The sequence below is a fragment of the Canis lupus genome, chromosome 1 (genome assembly GCF_003254725.2).
Source record: "Canis lupus dingo isolate Sandy chromosome 1, ASM325472v2, whole genome shotgun sequence".
In the NCBI taxonomy this organism is placed as follows: Eukaryota; Metazoa; Chordata; class Mammalia; order Carnivora; family Canidae; genus Canis; species Canis lupus.
In genome coordinates this window covers 13,091,738-13,116,855 of record NC_064243.1, presented here as the reverse complement: position 1 = coordinate 13,116,855, position 25,118 = coordinate 13,091,738, and the positions used below count along the sequence as shown (strand labels likewise).

Sequence of the window (25,118 nt, the reverse complement as noted above, 5' to 3'; positions counted from 1 at the left end):
CCTCATGGGGTATCTATATGTCTCACGCTCATAATGGACTTAGAAGATGGGTGTGGAATTCTAGATTCAGAGCACTCTTTAACACTCTAGAGGTACGATTCTTACGGTCTTCTGGCACCAAAGTGGCTAATAGGAAAAGTTATGTCAAGATAATTGTTGCTCCTTGTAGTTTTCACATTTTTTTTCTTCATGGTGTTCTTGATATTTCCTTGCATTAAGTATATTTTTTAATTGTTCCTCAAAATCTATCTTGTTCATCAGATATTTTTTTCCATCTGGAAATGTGTATCTTGCTTCAGTTCTAGGAACTCTCAGCCATTGCTGTGGACTGAATGTTTGTAGCCCCTCACCTCCACGTAAATGTTAAAGCCCTAATTCCTGATGTGATGAGATGAAGGGATCAGAGCTTCCTCTCTCCACCATATAAGGACACAGAGAGAGACAGCCTTCTGTGACCTGAGAAGAGGGGCCTTTATGCAAAATCCAACCATTCTGGCACCCTGATCTCAGATTTCTCTAGAGCTATGAAAAAATGTTTGTTGTTTTAGCCACCCAGTCTTTGGTATTCTCTATAGCAACTCAAACCAAATAGGACAACTATTATCTACTCATTGTCTCTGTCCATTCAATTCATGCTCTTCTTCTGGATTCCTGTTAGAATAATATTGATGCATCTGGGGTTCTCTCTGTTTTGGAAATTTTTGGAATACCTAATAAATTCATGTGGTCTAAACAACAATATCATTAAAAGGCTGAAGCAAAAACTATCCCTCCCACCGCTCTTCCCCATTCATATAGTTCCTATCCTTAAAGCCCCATTAGTAATGTCTGTATGGATTACCACATATACATAGGCAGGTCATAAATAACAACAAACAAAATTGTGTTGATAATATTACATTGTTAGCTTAGGATACTGTTTTAATTTTTATTTTTTAAGGATTTTATTTATTCATCAGAGACACACAGAGAGAGGCAGAGACATAGGCAGAGGGAGAAGCAGGACCCCAGGATCACAAACCGAGCCAAAGGCAGACTCTGAACCACCGGGCCACCCAGGTGTCCCCCAAGGATACTATTTTTAATTGGGGTAAGTGGGAAAGGAATCTGGAGAAGGTTTGGGGGAAACAAATGAGTAAAACTTAGTTTGTGACTTTAGAGAAAATGAAAGAATTTCTTGGCTGGTTTGGCAGTTTCTGTGTTGATGCATTTAATGCAACATAAATAATGCAACATAACTAGAGCATGTCTCTGTGCATTGATATAGCCCGGGTCACTCTCGGGTGAACTGCTGCCTGGCGAGATGAAGCCTCTCTATCTACAGCCTCCATGTTAGAGTCTGGAGGCGCCCATAGATATAATTATCTACTTGGCCCACATTAGGCAGGTGCGATAGAGTTTCTTACACAGGTCACATTCCCTAGTGAGGTCAAGAGAAAAACTGTGCCCTGGGGTCCCCACTAACATTCAAATGTTTTCTGAGCCAGTTTACCAGTGAAAGGAAAGTGCAAAGTGTATGAAGAACATTCCAAATCTTTGATAAGTAGAGAGGCTCCTTCTTTCCCTTGATCCCTCTGAATTATCCTCAATTCCATTCCTCTCTCTGATCCTCTTACAACCTCACCATGGACAGGTATTTAGTGGTAGAAGATAAAATGGTAACTGTTGTTTTTCCTGCCCAATAAATATGAAGGAGTGAAGGAACATTCATAGGAAGAAATAAAAGAAAATTTAAAAATGATGAACCAGCATCTGACACAGTGTCCCTAAAACATTGATCTAGACCCTTTGTCACTGGGGTGGGAGCCTGGATATGGGACTGGTTGGAATTGTGCCTGGGTCCTGCATCAACCCATCAAGGGAGAAGAACACCAACATTTGTTGGATGACTCTTGCACATGGCACCTGAAGAGCAGCTTTATTTTATTTTTAAGATTTTATTTATTTGAAAAAGAGAGAGAGAACATGAGTGGAGGGAAGGGGCAGAGAAAGAGAGACAGGGAGAAGCAGATTCCCTGCTGAGCAGAGAGCCAGACTCAGGGCTTGATCCCAGGACCCTGAGATCATGACCTGAGCTGGAGGCAGATGCTTAACCCACTGAACTACCCAGGCGCCCCTTTAGAGCAGCTTTAACAGTTTAACTGCAAATATTTCACCTATCATATTTTCCATTTTACTGCCCATTATTCCACTAATTTGGAGCCTTTTTTTTTTTTTTTAATGAAGGCAACTGGGGAAACTACTATAACTGCTGCCAACTGGCAGACTAGAGAAGAGAGCAAGCAAGGAAAGTGTGAGTTACAATTTGTCAGAGTTCAGGTCTCCACATGCAAACAGACATGGAAAGTGTGGGTAATTAAGTCATTCAGGCAAAACCTTAACTGTTTATCTCTGTCTTTTTATTTGAGTTCCTGGCCAAGCAAGACCTGAAAGGAAGAGTGTAAGGGCTTGTAAAAGTGAGTCAGAGGGTGGAGCTAAGAAAAGGGAGGAGTTAGTATTTTTAAAGATATTTCTACAGTTAGAAGTTACTTAACTCAGCCACAATCGCTTACTGAACGAACCACTTGCCAATTCTGCTCCAGCAGAAGAAAACAAGGTATTGTACGCATTTCTTTGTTTCAAAATGTTTATGTTTTCCTTTTTTACTGAAGTGCCTACCTGAGTAACAAATGATCAAGGCTCCGAAAACAGAAATAATAGATAAAGCTTCATCCTCCTGAGAATTCTATGCAAGTCAGATGGATTTAACCCCGGACTGGTTCCAAGTTTGTATGAGAAAGAGGGCAAAGAGAGAGAGAGAGAGAGAGAGCATTCATTTAAAAGGAGGTAGAGAAATGGTTTCACCAAGAATTGTGAGGCCGTGAATGGAATCTCCTCTTGTCACGTTTTTAGATTGGCCACCTCTGTGTCTGCCAACATAGGCAAAGAGAAATAGAGTATTCTCAGAATAATCGAGCCCAACCCATTCTAACCCTTCAGGAGAACAGGCTTGGCAATATGAATTGGTCCCAGTTATTAATGAGTAGAATTAATGGTTTGGTTCTCTTCTGTCCCCACTCCACATCCCATCCTAGCCACCATTCCCTGGGCTGGTAGCTTTCTTCTCTTCCATCAAGTAGCCTCAGCCCCAGCCTTCCACTATGTGCTCAATGTTAAAGACCCCAAACTATTGCTTCCCTCAGAAAATGGCTTTGGGTAAATGTAGAAGTGCTGAGGAGAGATGTCATCCTCTGGAAGGCACAGCTCCGCAAAGTGGGCAGTGTAGTCTTGTTGGGCAGTCAAGGAACCTTGGGTATCCTTTTATGGAAAAAGGGGCGAGTATCCTTCCCACTTCCTCCTCCTCACCATTTTCCCTCCTTTCTTCTTCCTCTTGTTCACCTTCTTTCCTCACCCAGTCCTTCCCTTTTACCATTAAAATCTTGAAGACAATGAGATGCAATGACAAAAACAATCGTATTCAGAGCCCAGAGAATGGAATTGCAGCAGTAACTTTGCTCTTAGCTGGCTGTACACATTGGGCAGCACGTGTAAGCTCTCTGAGCCTTAGTTTCCTAGTAGATAGAACAAGGACGATTGGACCAAAGGGGACTCCAAGGTTCTTTGGGATTATGTGTATGATGGGACGTTTTGATGAATGACACAATCCTTTTATTACTTTCATAATTCTCCAGCTTTTCCCCTAAGCCCTTGAGAGATTGAAATTTTACATACTTTACATACATATATTTGCATATATTACATATATAAATACATATATATGTAAGCTGACACATCTATAACTCCTAAAAACTGCAAAGAAAACTTTTTTTTTGAAAATGGCATAATAGGTTTCTGATCTAAATGTTTATAATCTCTGAAAAAAATCATTGTCTAACCCTTGTATGGATTAATGAATTCTTATAAAAATTCATCCTAGGGCAGCCTGGGTGGCTCAGCGGTTTAACACCTGCCTTCAGCCCAGGGCATGATCCTGGAGACCCAGGATTGAGTCCCATCTGGGGCTCCCCGCATGGAGCCTGCTTCTTCCTCTGCCTGTGGCTCTGCCTCTCTCTCTCTCTCTTTCTCTCTCTCCCTTTCTTCTCTCTCTGTCTCTCATGAATAAATAAATAAAATATTTTAAAAAAATCATCCTAAAATTCTGCATTCTTCAGAAAGCACATTTCACACTTGGGTTAACTTTTACTAATGGATTATCATGTCTATATATTTTTTGTAAGAAAAAAATGACAGGGATTGTTCCTTTATTTTCTGGGCAATATCTCATATATTAATGATGATATTAACAAGAGAATTAATGAAGCTGAACATAACTGGGTATTAGCTTTCTACAAGAAATGAGCTCTTTCATTAGATAAAATTATTGTTTTCAGGAATTTATTACATTCTACCTATGGTTTAGGTAGAAAGATAAAAATCTCAGGCCCTAAGACTTTACTTTTTCCTCCCTTCATGGTTAGTATGGTTTCAAGGAGCCAAGAATTTTCCATATGAATGTGATTCATGAGTTTTAAAGAGATAAAACTTAATATATAGGCAATAAACAACACATTGTTGAATGAATATAGCTGAAAAGAGATTAAGGAGGTTATTTCCAAGATGCCACTGGATCTATTAAGAAAAAATACGTACTGGCAAGTTTCGAACATTTTGAAAGGGTGTAGATTTACTACAAAACTAAAGTTGTTTCTTCTTTAGTCAAGTAATACTAGCCTAGGATTATCATCATCTTTAATAATAGGTAGGAACTATGGCTGAAGCAGGATTTAGAGGCTGGGAAGTTCTTTGACTAGGTATCAGCCTATGGTTAGGAGGGATTTTAGCAGGATCACTGTTAATATAATTCATGATGAAATCAAAACTTGGCTTACATATGGCTCTCCCTTGATTCAACTATTTGACTAGAGAGAACTCTTGACCTTTCTAAAGTTCTAAGGGTCAGGTAATGCCAGTATAAGATGAAGTTCTAGGTGACATAATTTTTTTTTTTTTAAATAAGAAAAACTGAGATATTTTGTTCAAGAAGACCAGTTTCAGAGGGACTCAAGTGAGTGGGAGTAAAGGCAAAGAGCCTTGATCTCCCTACTTCTCTATGAGCATTTCCCACTATACTGTATGGTTTTAAGTTTAAATGAATAAAAAATGGCGGCTGAAGCCCAAATAATGAATATTGTAAAGAAATAATAAACAAGAATTTATATGCACACATTTTGTGTAAAGTCCTGAGTGAGGTGTGGTTGGAGAAATAGACAATTTTACTCTCAAGGAACTTAGCTGGAGTTGGAAAGACATAAACATATGAAGACAGAAGTACCAGTGGGATAAATGTCAAGCAAAGGGCAGAAATGATGTTGTGAGACTTAACTTCTATGCACACGGAGATCAGGAAAAGCTTCTAAAGAAAAAAGAGAAACTTGAACAGAATTGGATTCCAATAGAGTAAAGGAGGAGCAGAGCATTCTCGGAAACAAGAAGAGCATATCTAAAGGCATGAATGAATAAATAAGGTTCAAAAGTATAAAAATATGAGTGATTGATAAGTGAGAAAAAACAAAGTGTCTTGAAAATATGTCTAATGATTTCTCAACTACTGCTTAAAGTCAATAGTCAAGTTGTGCATTGAAAAGCAGCTCAAGCCTGACAGTGTGAAAACCTGCTTCCATTGCCATTGTTATTGTGCTTTTCTCAACAAGGAGCTGCCAACTAACCAGCCCCCAATTGTTCTCTTCTGCACCTTAGCACAAAAATTTGAGCAATTCTCTTAAACTCTCTGGATTTCAGTTTTCTAATATGTAAATTAATAATGTTGGTATGAGAGTTTCCTCCAGCCCATTTGGTTGTTATGAATAGGTACCCATGTAAGAATAAATGGAAATGCATGCATATAAAATGGATGAACGTATATACATTAAATATACTATATAAAATCAAATTAGATATATATTTTTGTCATTTCAAGAAGGAGTGATTGAAGAAGATAGTTGTGTCAGCCAACAGTAAAATATAAAAGTAAAATAAATGGAAAGGATTATTAACAAGTTTTCCATCTCTGCTTTATTTTTCTTAGGTTTTCCCAATGGACTCTCTAGCAAAATCAATCAACCAATTTGCCCTGGACTTTAGCAAAAAGCTAGCTGAATCAGCTGAGGGCAAAAATATTTTCTTTTCTCCCTGGGGCATCTCAACCTCTTTGGCCATGGTATATTTGGGCACCGGAAGTACCACTGCAGCCCAAATGGCTCAGGTGAGCAGAAGAGGGCAAGCATTCTTTGTGGCCTGTAAACAGAGTGTTTCTTTAATTTTCATCGTCATTTGCTTCCTCAAGTCCAAATAGCTTACATTTTATAGCCATATCCTTCAAAATAAAAGATACTCTTAAACGTATTATTTTAGGATGTAAAAAGAAGTCTGAGAAAGAGAATCACCTGGAAAATTGCTGCTTGAAAAACCATGTAAGAGCTCGTGTTCCCTAGCAAGATCAAATGATAAGGTTATCAAGTTTGATTCAACACCAAAAACAATTTTATTTTGATTATTAATATATTTCAAGAAGAAATGGCTCATACTTTATTTTTAAATTTTAATTCCAGTGAAGCTACCCTACAGTGTTATATTAGTTGTAGGTGTACAGTATAGTGACTCAACAGTTCTGTACATTACTCAGTGCTCATTATGACAAGTGAGCTCTTAATCCCCTTCATCTATTTCCCCCACCCTCCCACCCACCTCCTGTCTGGTAACCCTCTGTTCTATGTAGTCAAGAGCCTGGTTTTTTGTTTGTCTCTTTTTGCTTTGTTTATTTGTTTTGTTTCTTAAATTATACATTTGAGTGATACCGTTTCGTTTTTGAATGGCTCATACTTTAAACAATAGAATTAGTCATCATCTTTCCAATCTCAGAAGGATTTTCTTGGAGACACAAATAGAAAAATCAAGTGAATCCAGCCTTTTCTGTCTTGTTTGGTTGTTTCTGTGCTCAATCCCTGGTTGTCTGAATGAATGTAAAGAGTCCATTGAGAGCATTAAAATAACAAAACAATAGTATTGTATAAGTAATTATTGATTTGCTGTAAGCATCTTCAAAGCATTGTGTGTGTGTGCACGTGTGCACCCAAGTATAGCCATGGATAGCAAAAACATAATTAAAAAAGCCACGTGTATATGTGTGCATGTGCGCAAACATAAATATATGTGTCAGTTTTTAAAATAGAAATAGAAAAGAGCAAATCCAGCCCTAAGTCATGCAATAATCAAAAGGCCAAGTGATAGAATTTCCACTCAAGGTGGCGCCCTCAGGGCCAAATACAGAAAAAGGCAGCAGCCAGTAATTCTGAATGAAATAGGAAGAATGTATATTTTGTCAGTTTGGACCTAGGATGTCACCCTTACTCTTTTAGTTCACAAGATATTGCGTAGTTTACAACAACAAAATCCTGGTTCACAGCAAATCCTGGTTCACCACTAGTTAATAATTGTTTATTACTAAGATAGACAATCTTAGATGGATTCCAATTTAGGTCAACTTCATATAAATATATTGCTGTGTGTTTCTTGACCTTGTTTTATTTAAATACTATTTATATATCAACAGCATCGGTTTGTAATTGAGACTGAGTCACTCAAGCACCCCATCACTATGTGTCAGCACAACCTTTGGTAAACTAGAGTTTTTTCCTTATTGTGAGCTGGGTCCAGGCTGTGGGAGATGGAATAATCACCTTATTTTTCTACTGTTGTACAAGTCAGGGAAAGCAAGGAAGTCCACATCCTTCTAGTTAACTTTCAGATGAAATGCTGGGGTGACCACAGAGACTGTGTCTATAATTGCCAGGTGGGGTAGACAATGAGAATAAACACTTAACTAGAATAAATGACTAAAATCCCTGAATTGGGGCAACAGTGGCTTACGCTTAAATTGTCTAAATGAATCTCTCAATTGAACACCTAGTTTTCAAAAGAACTTTAGAGAAAAAAATAATACATGGAATACAAGAGATTTTTACCTCTAAGGATCTTCCCAACATCATCTTAAATGTCCTATAAAGAGAATAAGAATAAAGACACCAGCTATTTAAACAGGAGTTTAAAAAATTTATTTAAAAGCTGTTGTTGACTTACACCATCCATTCAGTTAACACATCATTTAAGTGAAATCAGAGCCCCCCTAGTTAATTAATTATATTTTCTGTAGTGATGGGAATGACTGCCTTGTATTTGCTGATAAGTATTTCATATAATTATGTATTCACAAAGCATGTTCACTTACTGCCTTTTTATTGAAATGACAGGTGCTTCACTTTAGCAGAGACAAGGACCTCAAATCTTGTCCTGAAAGTGAAAAGAAAAGAAAGATGGTATGTCTTATTTTTAATATACATTTGATAATTAAGCAGAAAACACTTGCAGCACATGTATTTTAGTGGCTATTTTAAGCAACTTTTGATAGGGAACTTTTCTTAGAAAAATATCATAAAGTTATGGAACATTTTCAAAAATACAAAAATTTGTACACTTTTTTGGAAGGGGTGTTGTATTCATTCCCTTTCTCTCTCTCCATCTTTTCTTCCCCTTCAAAACTTCCCCACCTTCTAATCTGTTCTTGCTTTTTCAAACTAAATGTGAAGAAAACGATGACCCCAGCAACATTTAAAGTCTTGCCCTGCTAACACTCAAGAAAACATTTTTTGTCCACCATAAATTGATTTCAGCTTTTGTTTGCAGTACACCAAATCATTTAGGTATAGGGTGTTCATATATACATAGTTCTTGTTCAATGTTTTCATTTGACTATTTGACTAACGCCTTTTCTTTTAAAGGAATTCGGTTTGGGCAAGGTTGAAGAAATACATTCCCACTTCCAGACTCTTATCTCAGAAATCAACAATCCCAGCACATCTTACGTCCTTAAAACAGCCAACAGGCTATATGGAGAGAAAACTTACCCATTTCACACTGTAAGTGCAAATATGTTGTTTTAAGCTGGTGGGAAAGAAAGAGCCATGTGAGACCAGTCAGGAAACTCTGTACATTTCTCTACTGATCCCAGGATAATGTTAATGGACGTGGTCAGCTTTACTGGTAAACAATCATATAGACCACCAATACGTGTCTAGTTGTAAAGGAAACCAATAATGGGTCTCAAACCACATCTAGTGAGCAGATCATTATGCTCAGAATGAAGGGGTTCACCTCAGTGGACGAACATGCATAGAAATGTGGGTTGTGTAGGTTAGCATGTGTTTCACAGGAAATGGGAGCAAAAGATGTCAAGTAACTTAGTAGGGTCAATCTGCAGGAGCAGAAGGTGATGCTGGTCCTAGGAGTGAGGCAAGAGACTGTGTGTGTCCTCAAGTGCAAAGCTGACTTTGAGATCAAACAAGTCATGTCACAGCATAACTTTAGAGACTTTACGAAAGACTCTTAACATGGGATAAAATCAACTTCTCCCCTTCTCAGATGGTTGAGACCCCACAATGCAGACCATGCTTTTGTCCTCAGTTCAGATTCAAGGGCTCCTCAGAGTGGTCAACCCTGAACCAGGCCAAGCATTGACTTCTTTCATGTTAGTCCATCACATCCTTTGGCCCAGTGAGCAAAGAGCAAGGAAATTGGGTAGGGTAGAGGGAGAGCAATAGAAAAGATAAAGCTTTTTTGTGATAACAAGCAGTACTGTCCCTGCCCGTAGCCAGTGAATTCTGGGGAGTTCAGGAGTTGGGCTTTGTTATTACTAAAGACAGAAGAGCATCCAGACGAGGCCTTAAAGACATTTCTGTTACTGATAGTCTCGTGCATTTGGGTTTGGTCTAGAAGTAGGAGGTATTTGAGTGGAGTGGGTACTTAAAGATGAGAAGGATGCAGAAATACAAAATGATACGTCTTTTAAAATGTTCACAAGCTCTGGATGTGCTTGGAGAGGTTGATCAGAACCTGCTGAGTTGAGACAGGGAATGATGCCTTGTGAATCTCTAAGCTTTCCTTTCTTACTAGGTGATAATTTCTACAGAATTTAGACTTCCTAATCTTCAAACTGCTGCCTGGAGGCTAAATTAACTCACACTTTTTATTGCACACAATTCCTCCATTAGAGTAATAAACTGAAGGAGTATGAAGGACAGCAGTCCTGAGAAATAAATTATGCTCTCATGGCAGTACCCTCATAGCAACAACCCTTACAGCCTGCTTATAATGATTGCCACCAGGCTGGACGTCAAAGGGCTGCGAGGATGACGTCAGCTTTCTTCACTCAGACAGGCTTCTGAACCTTTGGTCATGCTTAGCAATCTACAGTTTTCCACAGGGGCCCTCCACAGGTTCTTGGGCACTAGAGTCCATAGCAGGCAGCTGCCACACCTACAGGCTTCACGTTGGTTCCTGCTCTGCTGCAAAAAGCCAAGTGCAACTGCTAATATGTCTTAGTCACTGGAGTCAGTCCTGAGATTCCTAGAGTTCTCTTCATTTTCATTCCAGCCCCATTCCACAGGCATGAATAAAAATAGGAAAGGGTTGGGGCACCTTGATGGCTCAGTTGGTTAAGCATCTGAGTCATGGTCTCAGGGTTGTGACTTCAAGCCCTGCGTTGGGTTTAAGTAGAGCCTACTTAAAAAAAAAATAGGCGAGGGTATAGAAGCCCCCAGCACTATGGGAGGCAGGCCTTCCTCCACACCTGGACTTCTACATGGCTAGTCAGTGTCCAGCTAACTTTAAAGAGGGGAGCCCTTAGTTTTTGACCAAAAACAGAGTATGGAAAGACAGAAGGGGACAACAGGGTGAGGGTTTGCAACTGTCCTTCAATAGACTGGATTTCTCAGTTTTGGACAAACTCTACAAAAGGAGATTTTACCTCTATCTTCCAGAAATACTTAGAAGACATGAAAGCATACTTCGGTGCAGAACCACAGTCTGTTAACTTTGTGGGAGCTTCTGGACAAATTCGAAAGGAGATCAATTCTTGGGTTGAAAGCCAGACAGAGGGTAAGCTTTCACCAAGGTGTTTGGAAGAGGGTCTTTGCTGAGCATTGTTGTATTTTTTTGAACTTGCATTGTGTGGAAGTATGTGTATTTCTTAACTAGAACTATGGACACATTTTAAATATTCAGAATATTTCTTTCTATTCATGCCCATGATTTTCAGATCCACAGCTTTCCCAATCGGTCGTATCTAAAACATACATGTCAAGATACCCACTTTACTAAGTGGACAAGAAAATTCTCATATCCCAATAATTCCAAAGAGGAGCCCAGGGACAAAAAGCAGGAAAATGCAAGGGGGAAAGTTGACATACTGCTACATTTGTGATTTCTAAGGAAAAATAGCTAGTAATTAACAACAAAATTGTGGCATTAGATGTAATCTTAAGTAATTTTCAAAATCAGATCATATTAGAGTAGTGGGCTAAGCTGCTGCAGCTGAGAGACCTGGAATACAGTGGCTTAATGATAAAGTAGAAGCTTATTAATCTTTCACATAATAGTCAAAAGGCAGATAGACAAGTATTCTGTTTCCTGAGGTGATCTGGAGACCCAGACTGGAGGGTCAGCTGCGCCACCCTCAAAACCTGGTTTTCATATTTAAGTCTAAGATGATTCTTGCTTTTGTCATTTAACAGCCACCAGGAAATGGGGAAAAGAAAATTTCTTTGCTTTTTAAGGAGATGACCTGAAAGTTTCACACATCAGTTGCACTCATATCCCAAACTCAGTTACATGACTTTATGTTCCTGTTCTGATTTGCCTGAGACTTTCCTGGATTTAGCACTGAAAGGCCTCTCAGGCCCAGGCAAACCAGGATATAGCTGGTCACCCAGACTTGCTGTCATAAAGATCAATAAGATGTAGTTTTTAGCTGGGTAGCCTCGTGCTAACCTAAAAGGTGAGTGTTCTATTTCTTTAATTTTTTTTAATTTACTTTCTTATTGAAGTTTGATTTGCCAACATAAACGTCTTTAATTTTTGAAAAAGATTTGATTTATTTGTTCATGAGAGACACACACAGAGAGAGAGAGGCAGACACACAAGCAGAGGGAGAAGCCGGCTTCCTGTAAGGAGCCCGATGTGGGACTCGATCCCAGATCCTAGGATCACGCCCTGAGCCGAAGGCATTCGCTCAACTACTGAGCCACCCAGGCATCCCTAATTTTTTAATTTTAATTTTAATGCTTTTATTTTTTCTTTAAATTCTAGTTAGTTAACATGTAGTGTAATATTAGTTTCAGGTATAAAATTTAGTGATTTGGTACTTCTCTAGGACACCTGGTACTCATCACAAGTGCCCTCCTTAATTCCCATCACCTATTTTACCCATCCCCCACCCACCCACCTCCCCTCTGGTAACCATCCATTTGTTTGTTCTCTGTAGTTAATAGTCTGTTTCTTGGTTTGCTCTCTCTTTTTTTCTCCTATGATCATTTGTTTTGTTCTTAAATTCCACATATGAGTGAAATTATCTGGTATAAAGAAATCATCTTTCTCTGACTGACTTATTTCACTTAGCATAACACCCTCTAGTTCCATCCATATCATTACAAATGGCAAGATTTCATTCTTTTTTATGACTAAGCAATATTCCATTGAGTATATATACATCTTCTTTATCTCTTTATCAGTTGATGGACACTTGGGCTGTTTCCAAACTTGGCTATTGTTGATAATGCTGCTATAAACAGGGGTCCATGTATCCCTTTGAATTAATGTTTTTGTATCTTTGGGTAAATACCTCATAGTGCAATTGCTGGGTCATAGGGTAGTTCTATTTTTAACTTTTTAAGAAACCTCCATACTCTTTTCCAAAGTGACTGCACCAGTTTGCCTTCCCACCAACAGTGTAAGAGGGTTCCTCTTTCTCCACATCCTCACCAACACCCTGTTGTTTCTTGTGTTGTTGATTTTAGCCATTCTGACAGGTTTGAGGCAATATCTCATTGTAGTTTTGATTTGTGTTTTCCAGATGCCAAGTGATGTTGAACATCTTTTCATGTGTCTTTTGGCCATTTGTATGTCTTCTTTGGAAAAACGTCTATTCATGGCTTCTGCCCATTTCTTAACTGGATTATTCATTTTGGGGATGTTAAGTTTTCTAAGTTTTTAAAACTTATTTTGCATACTAACCCTTTATCAGATATGTCATTTACAAATATCTTCTCCCCCATTCCATAGGCTGCCTTTTAGTTTTGTTGATTATTTCCTTCGCTGTGCAAAAGCTTTTTATCTTAATGAACTTCCAGTAGTTTATTTCTGCCTTCCTTTTTATTCACACAGCACTAGGTGTGAAAATTTACTTTGACATGCATCACCCTGCTAGTGAAGTTAGCTGCTGCAGCCTCCCCTACTAGACTCAAGGGCTCAAGTGCAATGATGCTGCCTGATGGGATTTTCAGCTTTAAGTCACTAACACACAGCAGGCCTGCTAATTGTCGTTGTTCAGAATGTTAATGTTTATCGAAATACACTGAGGAACTTGGCAGCCCTGAGTTCTCAGTTCCTTTTTCATTGAACTAGTGACTCAAAAGCCACATGTGAGGCAAGAGTGACTGTTTTACTTAACTTACACCTGATTTAGATTCATTCAAAAGCAAGCTTGTTTTTAGAATTATAGATTAGCTAGGATTTGCTGAGTGCTTGTACTGTTTCCGTTGGCAGGAAGACCAAATGGGATTGTACAGGCAAAAGTATGTTGTCACATAAAACACAAATTCAACATTGCAGAAGTGGCTGCAAGAATGGTCTGAGAGTAAACTAAATCTGAGGTCTCAAATTCCTAGCTCAGTGACTGTTGTGTTGACTGGAAGAGAAGGGGAGCCCTACAGATAGAAAGGCTAAGAGCAGTTGATCTACTGTCTTCGAAGAAGCTGAGCTTATGCAGCACCAGACAATGGCCCTCCTCTAGGCTCTGAAAAGACTTATGCACCAAGCAAAGCTTTTTAGAGCCTAGAGGAGAGCCATTGTCTGCTGCTGTAAGCTCGGTTCTTAGGGTCCTTGCCATGCTGCCCCAGAACAGACTGTCCCTCAAGGAACATGACCAGATCCATCTATCTAGATCACACAGCTGCCCAGGAGATCTTCCTGCAATGATAGACATGTGCCATAAGTCTGCCGTGCCCAGTGTGCTATGGTCACCTGTACTATCCACATGTGACTATGGATGAGTTTAAATGTGGCTAATGTGACTGAGGAACGGAATTTTTAACTTGAGCTCTTTTTAATTAATTTATGTTTAAGTAGCCATGTGTGTCTAGTGGCCACCATATTTGACAGCACAAAAGAAGTTTTGCTTTTGTGGAAGAGTTGAATTAATAATCTGAAATTATGGAGGAAAGAATAGAGTTCAGATTACAGCTACTCTATGATCAAGATATAGGGTAGATACACTTTGAAAAATCCTCTGTTGTCATACTACTCGCAAAATGAGAGTTCCTCCAAAATTAGCTAACCCAGGGCATGTTCGATTTTTCACAGGATCTTCTATGAAGCCCCTATTTCCCACATCTCATGACTTCATTGCTCCAACTGGCCCTGCCAGCTCTGTCTTAGAAGTGGAATCTTCCAAAGAGGAAGAAAGCTGTAATCCTTCTGTATTCTCTCTTTACACATTAAACACAAATATCAGTTGTTTGAGGGCTATTCAATACCAAGTAAAGTAAGGAATTAACCAGCTACTCAGGAACTTTGACTTTGTCAGGGCAGAGTTCTGCACATCCTTAAGAAAAAGTTGCTAAGAAACTCTTTGGCATGACTACATTCCATCTGAATCACCTGAAAGAAGCTTCTTTCTGTAAGCTTTGAAATAGGCCTGCTTTCAAGTAGCCATATGCACTACTGGGATATACATGGCATTTAGAGTCAAAGTCTCAATGATAGTGTCAGGTATATGTTGCACATTTTTTTCTGGTTTGTTTTCTTTACAGCTAGAAGCTACTTAAAAGTGGATATTGGGGAAGGTTATTATCTACATGTTTGTAATCTCGAAATCGATTGTGCGCTTGGCACACCATGGGCACTCTCGTGTCACATTAATAAATGTGCTCAGCAGGATTTACTATGAATATCTTCGAAGACTGTCCTTCTCGTGACCTCAAACTACCAAGGGTGTGTGCAATAAGTGAGCCAGTAGGTGGCACTTTAGCTCTAAAGAGTAAGCAAAATCATGGTCCAATTTTTCTGATACTTTAAAGTTGTATTTAACTACACTTTGTACATTCTTTGTAAAATAATTATATTTTACATGTCCTAATGCAGCCTGGGTTCAAAAGGTTGGTTTCTTTGAAAACATATGAATCCAGAGAACAATACAATATAACTAACATCATTTGGATTGCAACCAACTTGAGATAAGCCTGTGCAAAACTTAGTCCTCGAGATGTTGTCTATTTGCATCTACAACTCTATCAAATGATAAGAGTAATTAAAAAATTACACAGAACCTTTAAAAAAGTAAACTTCCATGCAAAAATAAAGTTAAAAAAATAATGTAGATGGCCTCCCCATGTTGAATCATCAAATTTTAAATTAAGTTTAATATACTGTCATTAATAAGATACAAAAACAACGCTAAAACGTTTCAGAAAGTTTTGACATCAGCATTTAAATCACATTCAGAGATGCCTGGGTGGGTTGGTCAGTTAAGCATCTGCCTTTGGCTCAGGGCATGATCTCAGGGTCCTGGGATAGAGCCCTGCATTGGGCTCCCAGCTCAACTGGGAGCCTGCTTCTCCCACTCCTTCTGCCCACCATCCTATCCCCCACCTTTACACCCCCCTCCCCCCGCTCATGCTCTCTCTCTCAAATAAATAAAATCTTCAAAAGAAATAAAATAGAATTCAAATTTAATTGTTAAAATCAAAATGTTTGTTTTGTAGATGAGGGAGGTGTTGTTTTGTTTTGTTTCGTTTTGAATAGACATAGCCAAGTCATGCCTCAAATCGACTGGAATCTCTAAAACTGCTGCCCCCAGAACTTAAAAAAAAAAAAAAAAAAGCCACTCCAGTGCTTCTGATGTGCACCGGTGAGGACTACGCAGGCAGGGTGTGTGCTGACGTAGAAGGGAGCCCGTTTACTGCATGTGCACATCTCTCCCCAATCCCCCTTTCAGAGACTTCATGCTGGTAGCTTGAAATCAATATGGTGGGAATATTTACACCACAGAAGTGGCTATAAATCAAAAATCTCCTTCTCTCCCACCCCTACCTGGACCCAGTTTACCAGCAAATTACTAAAAATGGAAAGCTGGAGCTCTGGATTTCATTTTATTGTTGTTTTATTATATTTCACTTATGTATTATTGTTTTCCCTACCTACTTTTCATTTGTAGAAATAAAGGGAAATTGAGAAGTTAAATAGACTTAACTTTAGTTGTTTTTCATTATTTCCAAAAGTTTCATTACACATGTTATATCTAATCCTTTTTCTAAAAAAATGTAATTCAGCTACCCCATTATATCCTAACCCCACTGTGACATGAGTATCCTTGCTCACTGCACTAACCTGCAAGCTAATAGGTTTGCTACCCATTGCTGGCATGCAGAGAGGTATAAAAGGCCAATAGATGAAGTGGCTCCAAACCAGTGGCGCTCAGTCCTTGCTGTTCATGAAACTAAGTTTACTAATTCTTAAGCCCAACCCCAGATGAATTAATTCAGATCTCTGGGAGTGAGGCTCTGGCATCAATATTTCTAAATCCTTAGGTGATTCTAAATCACAGTCAAGGAAGAATAATTGCTGTAAATGGAATAATTCCCTCAATCCCATTGACACTCCCCTTTTCCCAAGAAGCTCCATTGCTCTTGATTTGTGAGCTTCCAACTCCCGGATAACACTTGGACTTGCTCAGTAGCCCTCTGGTATTGCACAAGTGTGCAGGGTTTCACCTATCAGCCTACCCCATCTGTATTTTCTCTTCAAAATTCAAAGTTCTCTTTCAATAGCATGTTTTCTTAGCGGACCTTCCTGTTGCAGAATTATTCTTTTGAACAAATATTTGTCCTAGAAAAAATAATATTTTGACCATGTACTCTAAGGCTTTAAAAAGAGAACTGTACACAAATCTTGTAACCTAGTTATCAAATTTGTTTTTCATAGAAGAATGGGTTAGCCAGTCTGAAACTACCTTATGTATATTCTAGGATGGAGCAGATAAATAAATATATTGGAATTAATAAGGTCCAGGTTTCTCACTGACAAAGAAAGGAATTACAAATAAGGAAAAGCAAAGGTGAGCATGAACTCCGTGCTGCTGGATTGAAATAGGAGATAGCAATATGACTTCCTCATTTTTAATATATAAGTAGAAAGAGAATTTGATATAGAACTATTGACAGATGTGTGTGTAATATATGTATTTCCTAGCTTTCTCTGCTGAGCAATGACACTCTAGTAATATCGTGCATGGCTAATATCCACATCTTGATTTCTAAAAAGCCATTCTTCAAAAAAGTAATCAGGGCTTCTGGAAGAAATGCCAATTCTAGGTCTGGGACATGGAAAGCACCAGATAAACCTTAGGACACATTGTGGCAGCAGAATGTAGGGAAGTGCTCAAAATACTTGGGAACATGTCAAAAGGGCATGGGAGCCACCTCGAGGAGGCTTCCAATAACCAAATCGGGGATGATTTGAGCAAAAAAAATAGGCAATGATAGTAATAGATCATAGCCCATAGAATAAAGCAAATATCCATGTGTCTATATTGATATAAATTATTGAATACCTAAATAAAAGGAAGATATGAAAAAGTTCCTCCTCATAGTAGAATTCTAATTAGTAAATGTAGAAAAATAGTGGAAATTGAAAAATCACCATTGGGCAAACACACAGTCATAATTGTTTCAGGCAAGATTAGCCATGAATGCGAAAATTGATGGGCAAAAGTTTGATGAGAAACGGGAAATTTATGTGGTCACAAAGTAGCTCCCTGAATGATACTTAGGAATTATAAAGGGTAAAAGTTGTAATTTTACAGTGAGAAACCTGTGGGATTCAAATCATCAAAGTTAACATCACCCATAATGAGAAATAGGAACATAATATATTTCCTGGTATGATTCATTGAGAAGCACAACATTGCTCCTGTGGTTGTGTTGGTTGCCTAGGGCTGTCATGACAAATTACCACAAACTGGATGGTTTCAAACAATAGAAATGTATTTTCCCACAGTTCCGGAGGCTGCAAATCTGAAATCAAGGTATTAGCAGGGTCATACTTCCTTTAAATGCTCTAGGACAGGCACTGTTGCATGCCTCCCTCCTAGCTTCAGGTGGTTGCTGGCAATCCTTGACATCCCTTTGTTTATGGACACTTCAATCTCTGCCTCAGTCAACATATAATCTTCTTTACGTCTGTCCTATGTCTGTGTTTTCACAGAGTCTTGTCCTCTCTGTGTGCCTATGTCCAAATTTTCCTCCTCTTGTGAGGACATTAGTTATTGGATTACAGCTACCCTAATCCAGTACGACCTCATCTTAACTTGATTAGATCTGCAGAGACTTTATTTCCAAATAAATTCACATTCATAGGAGCTGGTAGTTAGGGCCTAACATATCTTTCTGGTGTGTGTATGTGGGGGGGGGGGGTGGATACAACTGAGGAGAAACATCAGACAAATCTGAACTGAGAATTGAGGGGCATGCTACCAAACTTTTTCAAAAGTGTCATAGTCGTGAAAGACAAAGGAGGAATGAAGCACTGTCCCAGATTCAAAGGCACAAAGATGGGCAATGAGGGGGGCGCTTGGCGGATGAGCACTGGGTGTTATGCTATATGTTGGCAAATTGAACTCCAATAAAAAAAATTTTAAAAAAGGCACAAAGATGGAATGACACTTAAATACAACTTGAGATCTTAGATTGACTTCTGGTCCTGAAAGAGGACTTTTTGGAACAGTAGATGAAATTTAAACAGGACCTGTTAGTAATATTCTATTAATGCTAACTTCCTGGTGTGGCTCATTGGTGGATATAAGATATTATCACTTAGCAGTATTTCATAATTATCATTTTTGCAAGTGTGGCATATTGCTAGGATGTAACTATACCATTTGCAATCTGTCCTTTTGTTCTCGTAGGAAAAATCCCAAATCTCCTACCTGATGATGCTGTGGATTCTGCAACCAGAATGGTCCTGGTGAACGCTCTTTACTTTAAAGGAATCTGGGAACATCAGTTCTCAGTTCAAGACACCACAGAAAAGCCTTTCAGAATAAACAAGGTAGAAACTTTCTAATAGTCATCATGGCTTTTTACATGGCTTCATAAAGGAGATTCTGTTTGAAATTCACTCTTCTGGCTGAGTATATGTTCCTATGAAGTCTGGCTCTTACCAGGCCAGGGATGGCTGAGCTAAAAGCCAGGTCCATCCCACCTGGGAATTCCTCTTCCATTGTTTTTTCTTCTCTGAAAATAGGCTATTCACATATTTTATCACTTAGTCCTTGTTACGACTAGGATAGAGTAGATAAGGTGGTTATTTTATTTGTTTCAGGTGGTAAAGTGACTGGAGCCATGCCTAAGTTAGACATCTACCAGAACTCTAACCTCAAATCTTCACTATTAGTTCTGTTTTTGCTCTACTAGACCAGTACTCTCTTCTACGAAACTCTTACCTTTCCATAAGTAAAAGAAATAAAAATTAAAAAATCTCATCTCTTTCATTAAGTTTCCTCTTTATGTTAGGACACAACACGCTTGTTTGTGTGATAGGAACGCACCGATGACAGCAAGAAGGGAGACTAATAAGAGGTGACAGATAGATTGCAGAGAATCCCAGGACTGGAATGTGGCTGGGCCTTAGAACTTGAGTGGAAACAAGGAGTCGGATGTGGTCAAGATTCAGTCTCTATCTTTTCAGCTCTGCTTCTCCCATCATATTCTTCCCTCAGGCTGAAGTCTAACTTTCTCTTCTTTCCCTTTAGCAAGGACAGAACACAGCTACTCACAATGCTGCCTCTGTTTTAGAGACCAGTCTGATCTCATTTTAAATTCCTAGGAAAGGAATTGATTAGCCATCATTGGTTAAAGCTATTTAGTCCTTGGGGGGTGGGGTGCAGTCTTCTCACATAAACAGTGCTGCCAAGGACCTATCAGGGTAATCCTGGGGATGCGTGCCATGGGCGGCCCTCAGACAATCAGTGGGCTAAAGATAGGAACGGACCAAACATACAATGGGATAGGCTAACCAGAAATGAGCTGGATAGTTGCCTGGCTTAGTGTATCCACGAATTGCAAGTGATACAATAGCATTGCACACCAGCTCCGGGAAAATGGGAATTGTATTAGCATTAGTCACCTAACTAAGATGAACCAAGACATCCAGGGAGTCTCAAACCATAATCTCATTTCTCTATCTCTCTCTGCCTCCACTCCCACCGTCACCAGTCCCTCTGGTGGTTGCCTTCATTCTCTAATACTGAAGATATGATTTCTCTATATGACCAGGAATATGGTTGCCTTGTCGTGAGCCTTCGAGCTTCACAACCCTGGTAGATAAAGCCTTTGCTGCTGACTCTGATAGAATGCTCCCAAGGAGGTCTCTGTTTTGTGCCGTTCATGTGCTCATCCCTGAAAAATCACTGTGTCATGAGGTATTCTGAATGGACAGGTCTAGTCATATGACCACTACATTAGCAGAAGGTTGGGACTTGTGATTAACAGCTCCACATAGAATAGACAAAACAATATGTCTACAGCATCTGAATTGCAGTTTTGTTTTTGTTTGAGCATGGGCTTTACTAAAAATAGACATTTGTAAAGAGCATTTTTAGGTTTGCAGCAAAATTGAGAGGAAAGTAGAATTCCTATAAACTCCCCTCACATAATTTCCCTTATTAACCTTTTGCGTTAGTTACAGTTAATGAGCCAATATGGATACATTTTTATTAACTGAAGTCTACAGTTTACATTAGGGTTCACTTTAGGTCTTGTATAGTTCGATGGGTTTTGACTAACACATAATGTCATGTATCCGCCATTACACCAGGTAGCATACAGAATAGTTTAACTGCTGTAAAAAATACCCTGTACTCCCCCTGTTCATCCCTCCCTCTAAACATCTGGCAACCTTTTAGTCTCTTTGATCTCTTCATTGTCTCTCGTTTTGTTTTTTTCTGGCATATAATATAGTTGGAATTGTATAGTATGTAGCCTTTCCAGACTGGCTTCTTCCATGAAGCAATATGTATTTGAAGCTTTCTCCCTGTCGTTCCATGATTTTCTAGACCACCCACTCTCCTGTTGAATAATATTCCATTGTGTGGATGTATTGCAGTTTGTTTAGCCAGTCATCCTATTGAAGGACATCTTGGTTCCTTCCAATATTTGGCAATTATGAAAAAAGCTGCTATAAATATCTGGGTGCAAGGTTTTTTGTGGACATATGCTTTTAACTCCTTTTGGTAAATACTCAGGAGCACATTTGCTGGATCCCATGGCAATGCTATGTTTAGCTTTGTAAGAACCTGCCAAACTGTGTCCCGGAAGTGGCTTCCACTTTGCCTTCCCATTGATGGGTAATGACAATGCCTGTCACTCCACATCCTTGCCAGTGGTTGATATGGTCAGTGTTTTGGACTTTGGCCTTTCTAGAAGGTCTGTAGTAGTATCTCATTGTTCTAATTTGCAATTCCCTAATGACATATGATAGAGCATCTTTTCATAGGCTGTACGTGTTCCTTCGGTGAAGTATCTGTTCTTATCTTTGGCCTATTTATAAAATTGGGTTCTTTTATTGTCATTAAGTTTTTAAAAGCTCTTTATATATTTTGATACCAGTCCTTAATCAGATATGTGTTTTGCAAACATTTCCTCCTGGCCTATTGTCTTTTTGTTCTCTTAATAAATTTCAGTGTTTATGACACCAAAATACTTTCTCAGATGTTCGCAGGTGAAATACCCCTTATTCAGTTTTTGAATCATCGACATTTATATAGTTTGCATAAGATTACTTTTTAAAGTGTTCGGTAGGATCCAGCTTGCTATAATTTACAGGGGTTGCCGCAATAGCATTATAAATAGAGACTTCCACATCACTTATTGATAATGTTATCGATTGGTAGATAAAGTCTTGCCAATTTGAAATTCAAATTTTCTGTTTCCAGAAAGTAAGGTCTAAATAACTTTATTCAGCATTTTGTCGAGAATCACCAATTTTGCCCGTGTCCCAGAGTACTGGGAACTAATGATGATAAAACAAAATTAAGGATTTGCTGAAACACTTCCTCAGTGACTTTGCCACTTACTTTCTGTAGAGTACAAGCAAACCAGTGCTAATGATGTCCATGAAAGAAAAGCTCCAAATTTTTCACATTGAAAAGCCACAAGCCATAGGCCTTCAACTCTACTATGACAGCCATGACCTCAGCCTGCTTGTACTGCTGCCAGAAGATGTTGATGGGCTGGATCAGGTACAGTCTGTCTCCTGGGAAGGTTCTGGTATTTACCCCTCTGGGTAGAAATATAAGACCTGGTCTCCCTGTCTGTTCTTTGATTCCTGTAGAGGAAGACAACCAATGTACCTTGCTCCCTAGGGAATTTACCTTCACAGTGGCATTTAAGCTTTATAAAACTCTTTAAGTTGGTATTACTGTTCCTCAGAAAGGTTAAGTAATCTATAGGCTCTAGCCCTGTGTAAGAAACATAAGAAACTTATGATGTGTAGCTAAACAAACAGCCACACGAGCAACAAATACGTATATTCTCTGTCAGCCACAGAGCTGACCTCACTCTAGGTCTTTCTTCTCCCTCTGCCAGGGCCTCCTTAATTGGAGGTTAATTTTTTAATCATTTGCATTAATCTAGTTTTAGATACATATTTTTTAAACAAGACTCTATTTAATTAAAATGGATTTTTTTTTCAAGTTTTGGAAGTCAGAGTCTTGTTTAAGTCCTCAGGAGAAACAGTGTGTATCAGTACTACCTTCCAGTATTATTTAAGTTATTTATCAGCCAAATTTCTATGAAGTCTGATATAACTTTGGTCAGACCATGTGTCTGAGCAATCAGTATATTTAAATTGAACAATAGTTTCTCATGCAATAGGCAGCCTGGCTTTCATTGCACCGTGTATAACTTTTCATGCACATCACTTTCTTTATACTTCTAAGTGTCCACAGCCCTGCTGGAATGTAAAAGAAGTTTCCAAATTGTATCATAAAATCTAGAAAGATTGGTAAAAATAAGACCAAGTGTGGACACTAAACCATGAGAGTCACACCCTTATAAGATAAGCCTTTCTTCCTAAGAGTGCAGGAAGCTAAATATGTTGTCAGATTACTATGTATATCATCTACAAGTATGTCACTGACCGCAATATTCGGGTGTAGAATACTCTCAAAGTAGCAAAAGCAAAGTAGCAATTATATGAATAATTTCATATTGTCGTGATTATACAGACATTTTATCTCCGATTTTGTTTTCAGAGAATCATCTCCCATGTTAATATAACAAATGTATTTTTGTTCCCTGGCACATAATTTATTCTAAAGTTTATACTTTAGTGTAGACAGCACCTAAATGCACATTTACATTGATGCATTTCTGTGTGTAGTTGATGGCACAGAAGTACTGCCATTTTGAATCAAGGTCAAATTCTCCCGTGTCCTGGGAAGGACTGTGTTGCAAAACGAAGATTCTATAGGTCGACAGTGTGAAGAATCTCATGACACAAGGAATTTCCAAATGTGTGTGCTTTGTTACCCTGGATAACAGGAGTGATGGTAATTCCTCTGTGTAATCCCTTGAGGTCTCACTCAACCAATATTTCTCACTGACTCTCTCCTTCTCATTGTGCACCTGCAGCTGGAAAGGGCCATCACCTACGAGAAGCTGAGTGAGTGGACCAGCGCAGACATGATGGAGTTGTATGAAGTGGAGCTGCATCTCCCCAAGTTCAGGCTGGAAGAAACTTATGATCTCAAGTCATCCCTGAAGAGTATGGGGATGAGTGATGCCTTTAACCAGGGCAAGGCTGACTTCTCAGGAATGTCAATGGAGGGAAACTTATTTCTGTCCAATGTTTTCCATAAGTCTTTTATAGAAATAAATGAACAAGGTACAGAGGCTGCAGCTGGCAGTGGGAGTGAGGTGAGTATTCGCAGCAGACTCCCCCCCATTGAATTTAATGCAAACCATCCATTCCTCTTCTTCATCAGGCACAACAAAACTGCTAGCATTCTCTTTTATGGGAGATTCTGCTCCCCCTAAACCACATTTCTCTGTCATCAAACAAGACCATCTTATGGTGTAAAAAGTGCACCAAAAGATGGGAAAACGCAATTATAATAAAAACCAGTTTGTGGCTTGCATCTTTTTTCACATTTGAATGTTAGTGAATAAACCTTGAAACAATGCATTTTAGCAATTTTATCATACCTATATAGCTAGAGGTAGAGTTTACCACTTAACATCTTGTCTTCAAGTGACTTTTATTTACATTTCAGAAGTACTATGTTATTCAATTGAATGCTATACAATTTTTGAACTACTTGGTCACTCTATTATCATTGTCACTTATATTTCACATACCTCACTGGGTCAAGAAAAATCTTTACAAAGGTGATATATGGATAAGCAAGAATTTTCTCAAGAACATAATTTTAATAATTCATAAACTACCATTGTAAATTTAAGGCCCTCCCCTTTTGGCTGAGTATTTAAAAAAATACTTAAATGTTGACATTAATGGAAAAGCTAGTGAAATCCAAGTGAAATATGGAGTTTGGTTAGTAGCAGTGTTCCAATGCTGTCCTCTCAGTTTGAACAAATGTATACTGATAATTAGATGTTAGCACTGGAGAAAATGTGTTAGGAGTACACAGAATTTCCTGGATTATCTTTGCAACTTTTCTGTGAAGCTAAAAGTATTAAAAAATAAACATTTTGTTGAAGGCATTTATCATGTGTCAAAGTGTAGTCATATTAACATTCCCTGCTTTTAAAAATCTTATGAATTGGAAGAAAAAAATTTTTTTTTAAGATTTTATTTACTTATTTGAGAGAGAGAGAGAGAGAGAGAGAGCATATGAGTGGGGGAGGGACAAAGGGAGAGGGAGAAGCAGACTCCATGTCAGAACCCTGAGATCACGACCTAAGCCAAAGGTAGCCGTTTAACCAACTGAGTCACCCACGTGCCCCAGAAGAATA

The 25,118-nt window shown here is 38.7% G+C and overlaps 1 protein-coding gene across 1 annotated transcript; it reads left to right on the top strand.

Annotated features, from left to right (window-relative positions):
* Positions 1–2,464: 2,464 nt before the first annotated feature.
* Positions 2,465–24,866, top strand: SERPINB10 (serpin family B member 10). Its single transcript, XM_025422071.3, has 8 exons — positions 2,465–2,596; positions 6,065–6,241; positions 8,286–8,351; positions 8,814–8,951; positions 10,851–10,968; positions 19,049–19,191; positions 22,226–22,381; positions 23,775–24,866. The coding sequence occupies exons 2-8, from the start codon at positions 6,074–6,076 to the stop codon at positions 24,177–24,179; spliced, it is 1,194 nt and encodes a 397-aa protein (XP_025277856.1). The 5' UTR covers positions 2,465–2,596; positions 6,065–6,073; the 3' UTR covers positions 24,180–24,866.
* The last annotated feature ends 252 nt before the right edge of the window (positions 24,867–25,118 follow it).

What these genes read in the sequence shown, in the direction of transcription:
- SERPINB10 (XM_025422071.3), top strand. Translation starts at nt 6,074, where the DNA reads ATGGACTCTCTAGCAAAATCAATCAACCAATTTGCCCTGGACTTTAGC. An exon ending in AAACTTACCCATTTCACACT is followed by an intron (nt 8,952 to 10,850) that starts GTAAGTGCAAAT and finishes TCTATCTTCCAG; the next exon opens with AAATACTTAGAAGACATGAA. An exon ending in GGTTGAAAGCCAGACAGAGG is followed by an intron (nt 10,969 to 19,048) that starts GTAAGCTTTCAC and finishes TTGTTCTCGTAG; the next exon opens with GAAAAATCCCAAATCTCCTA.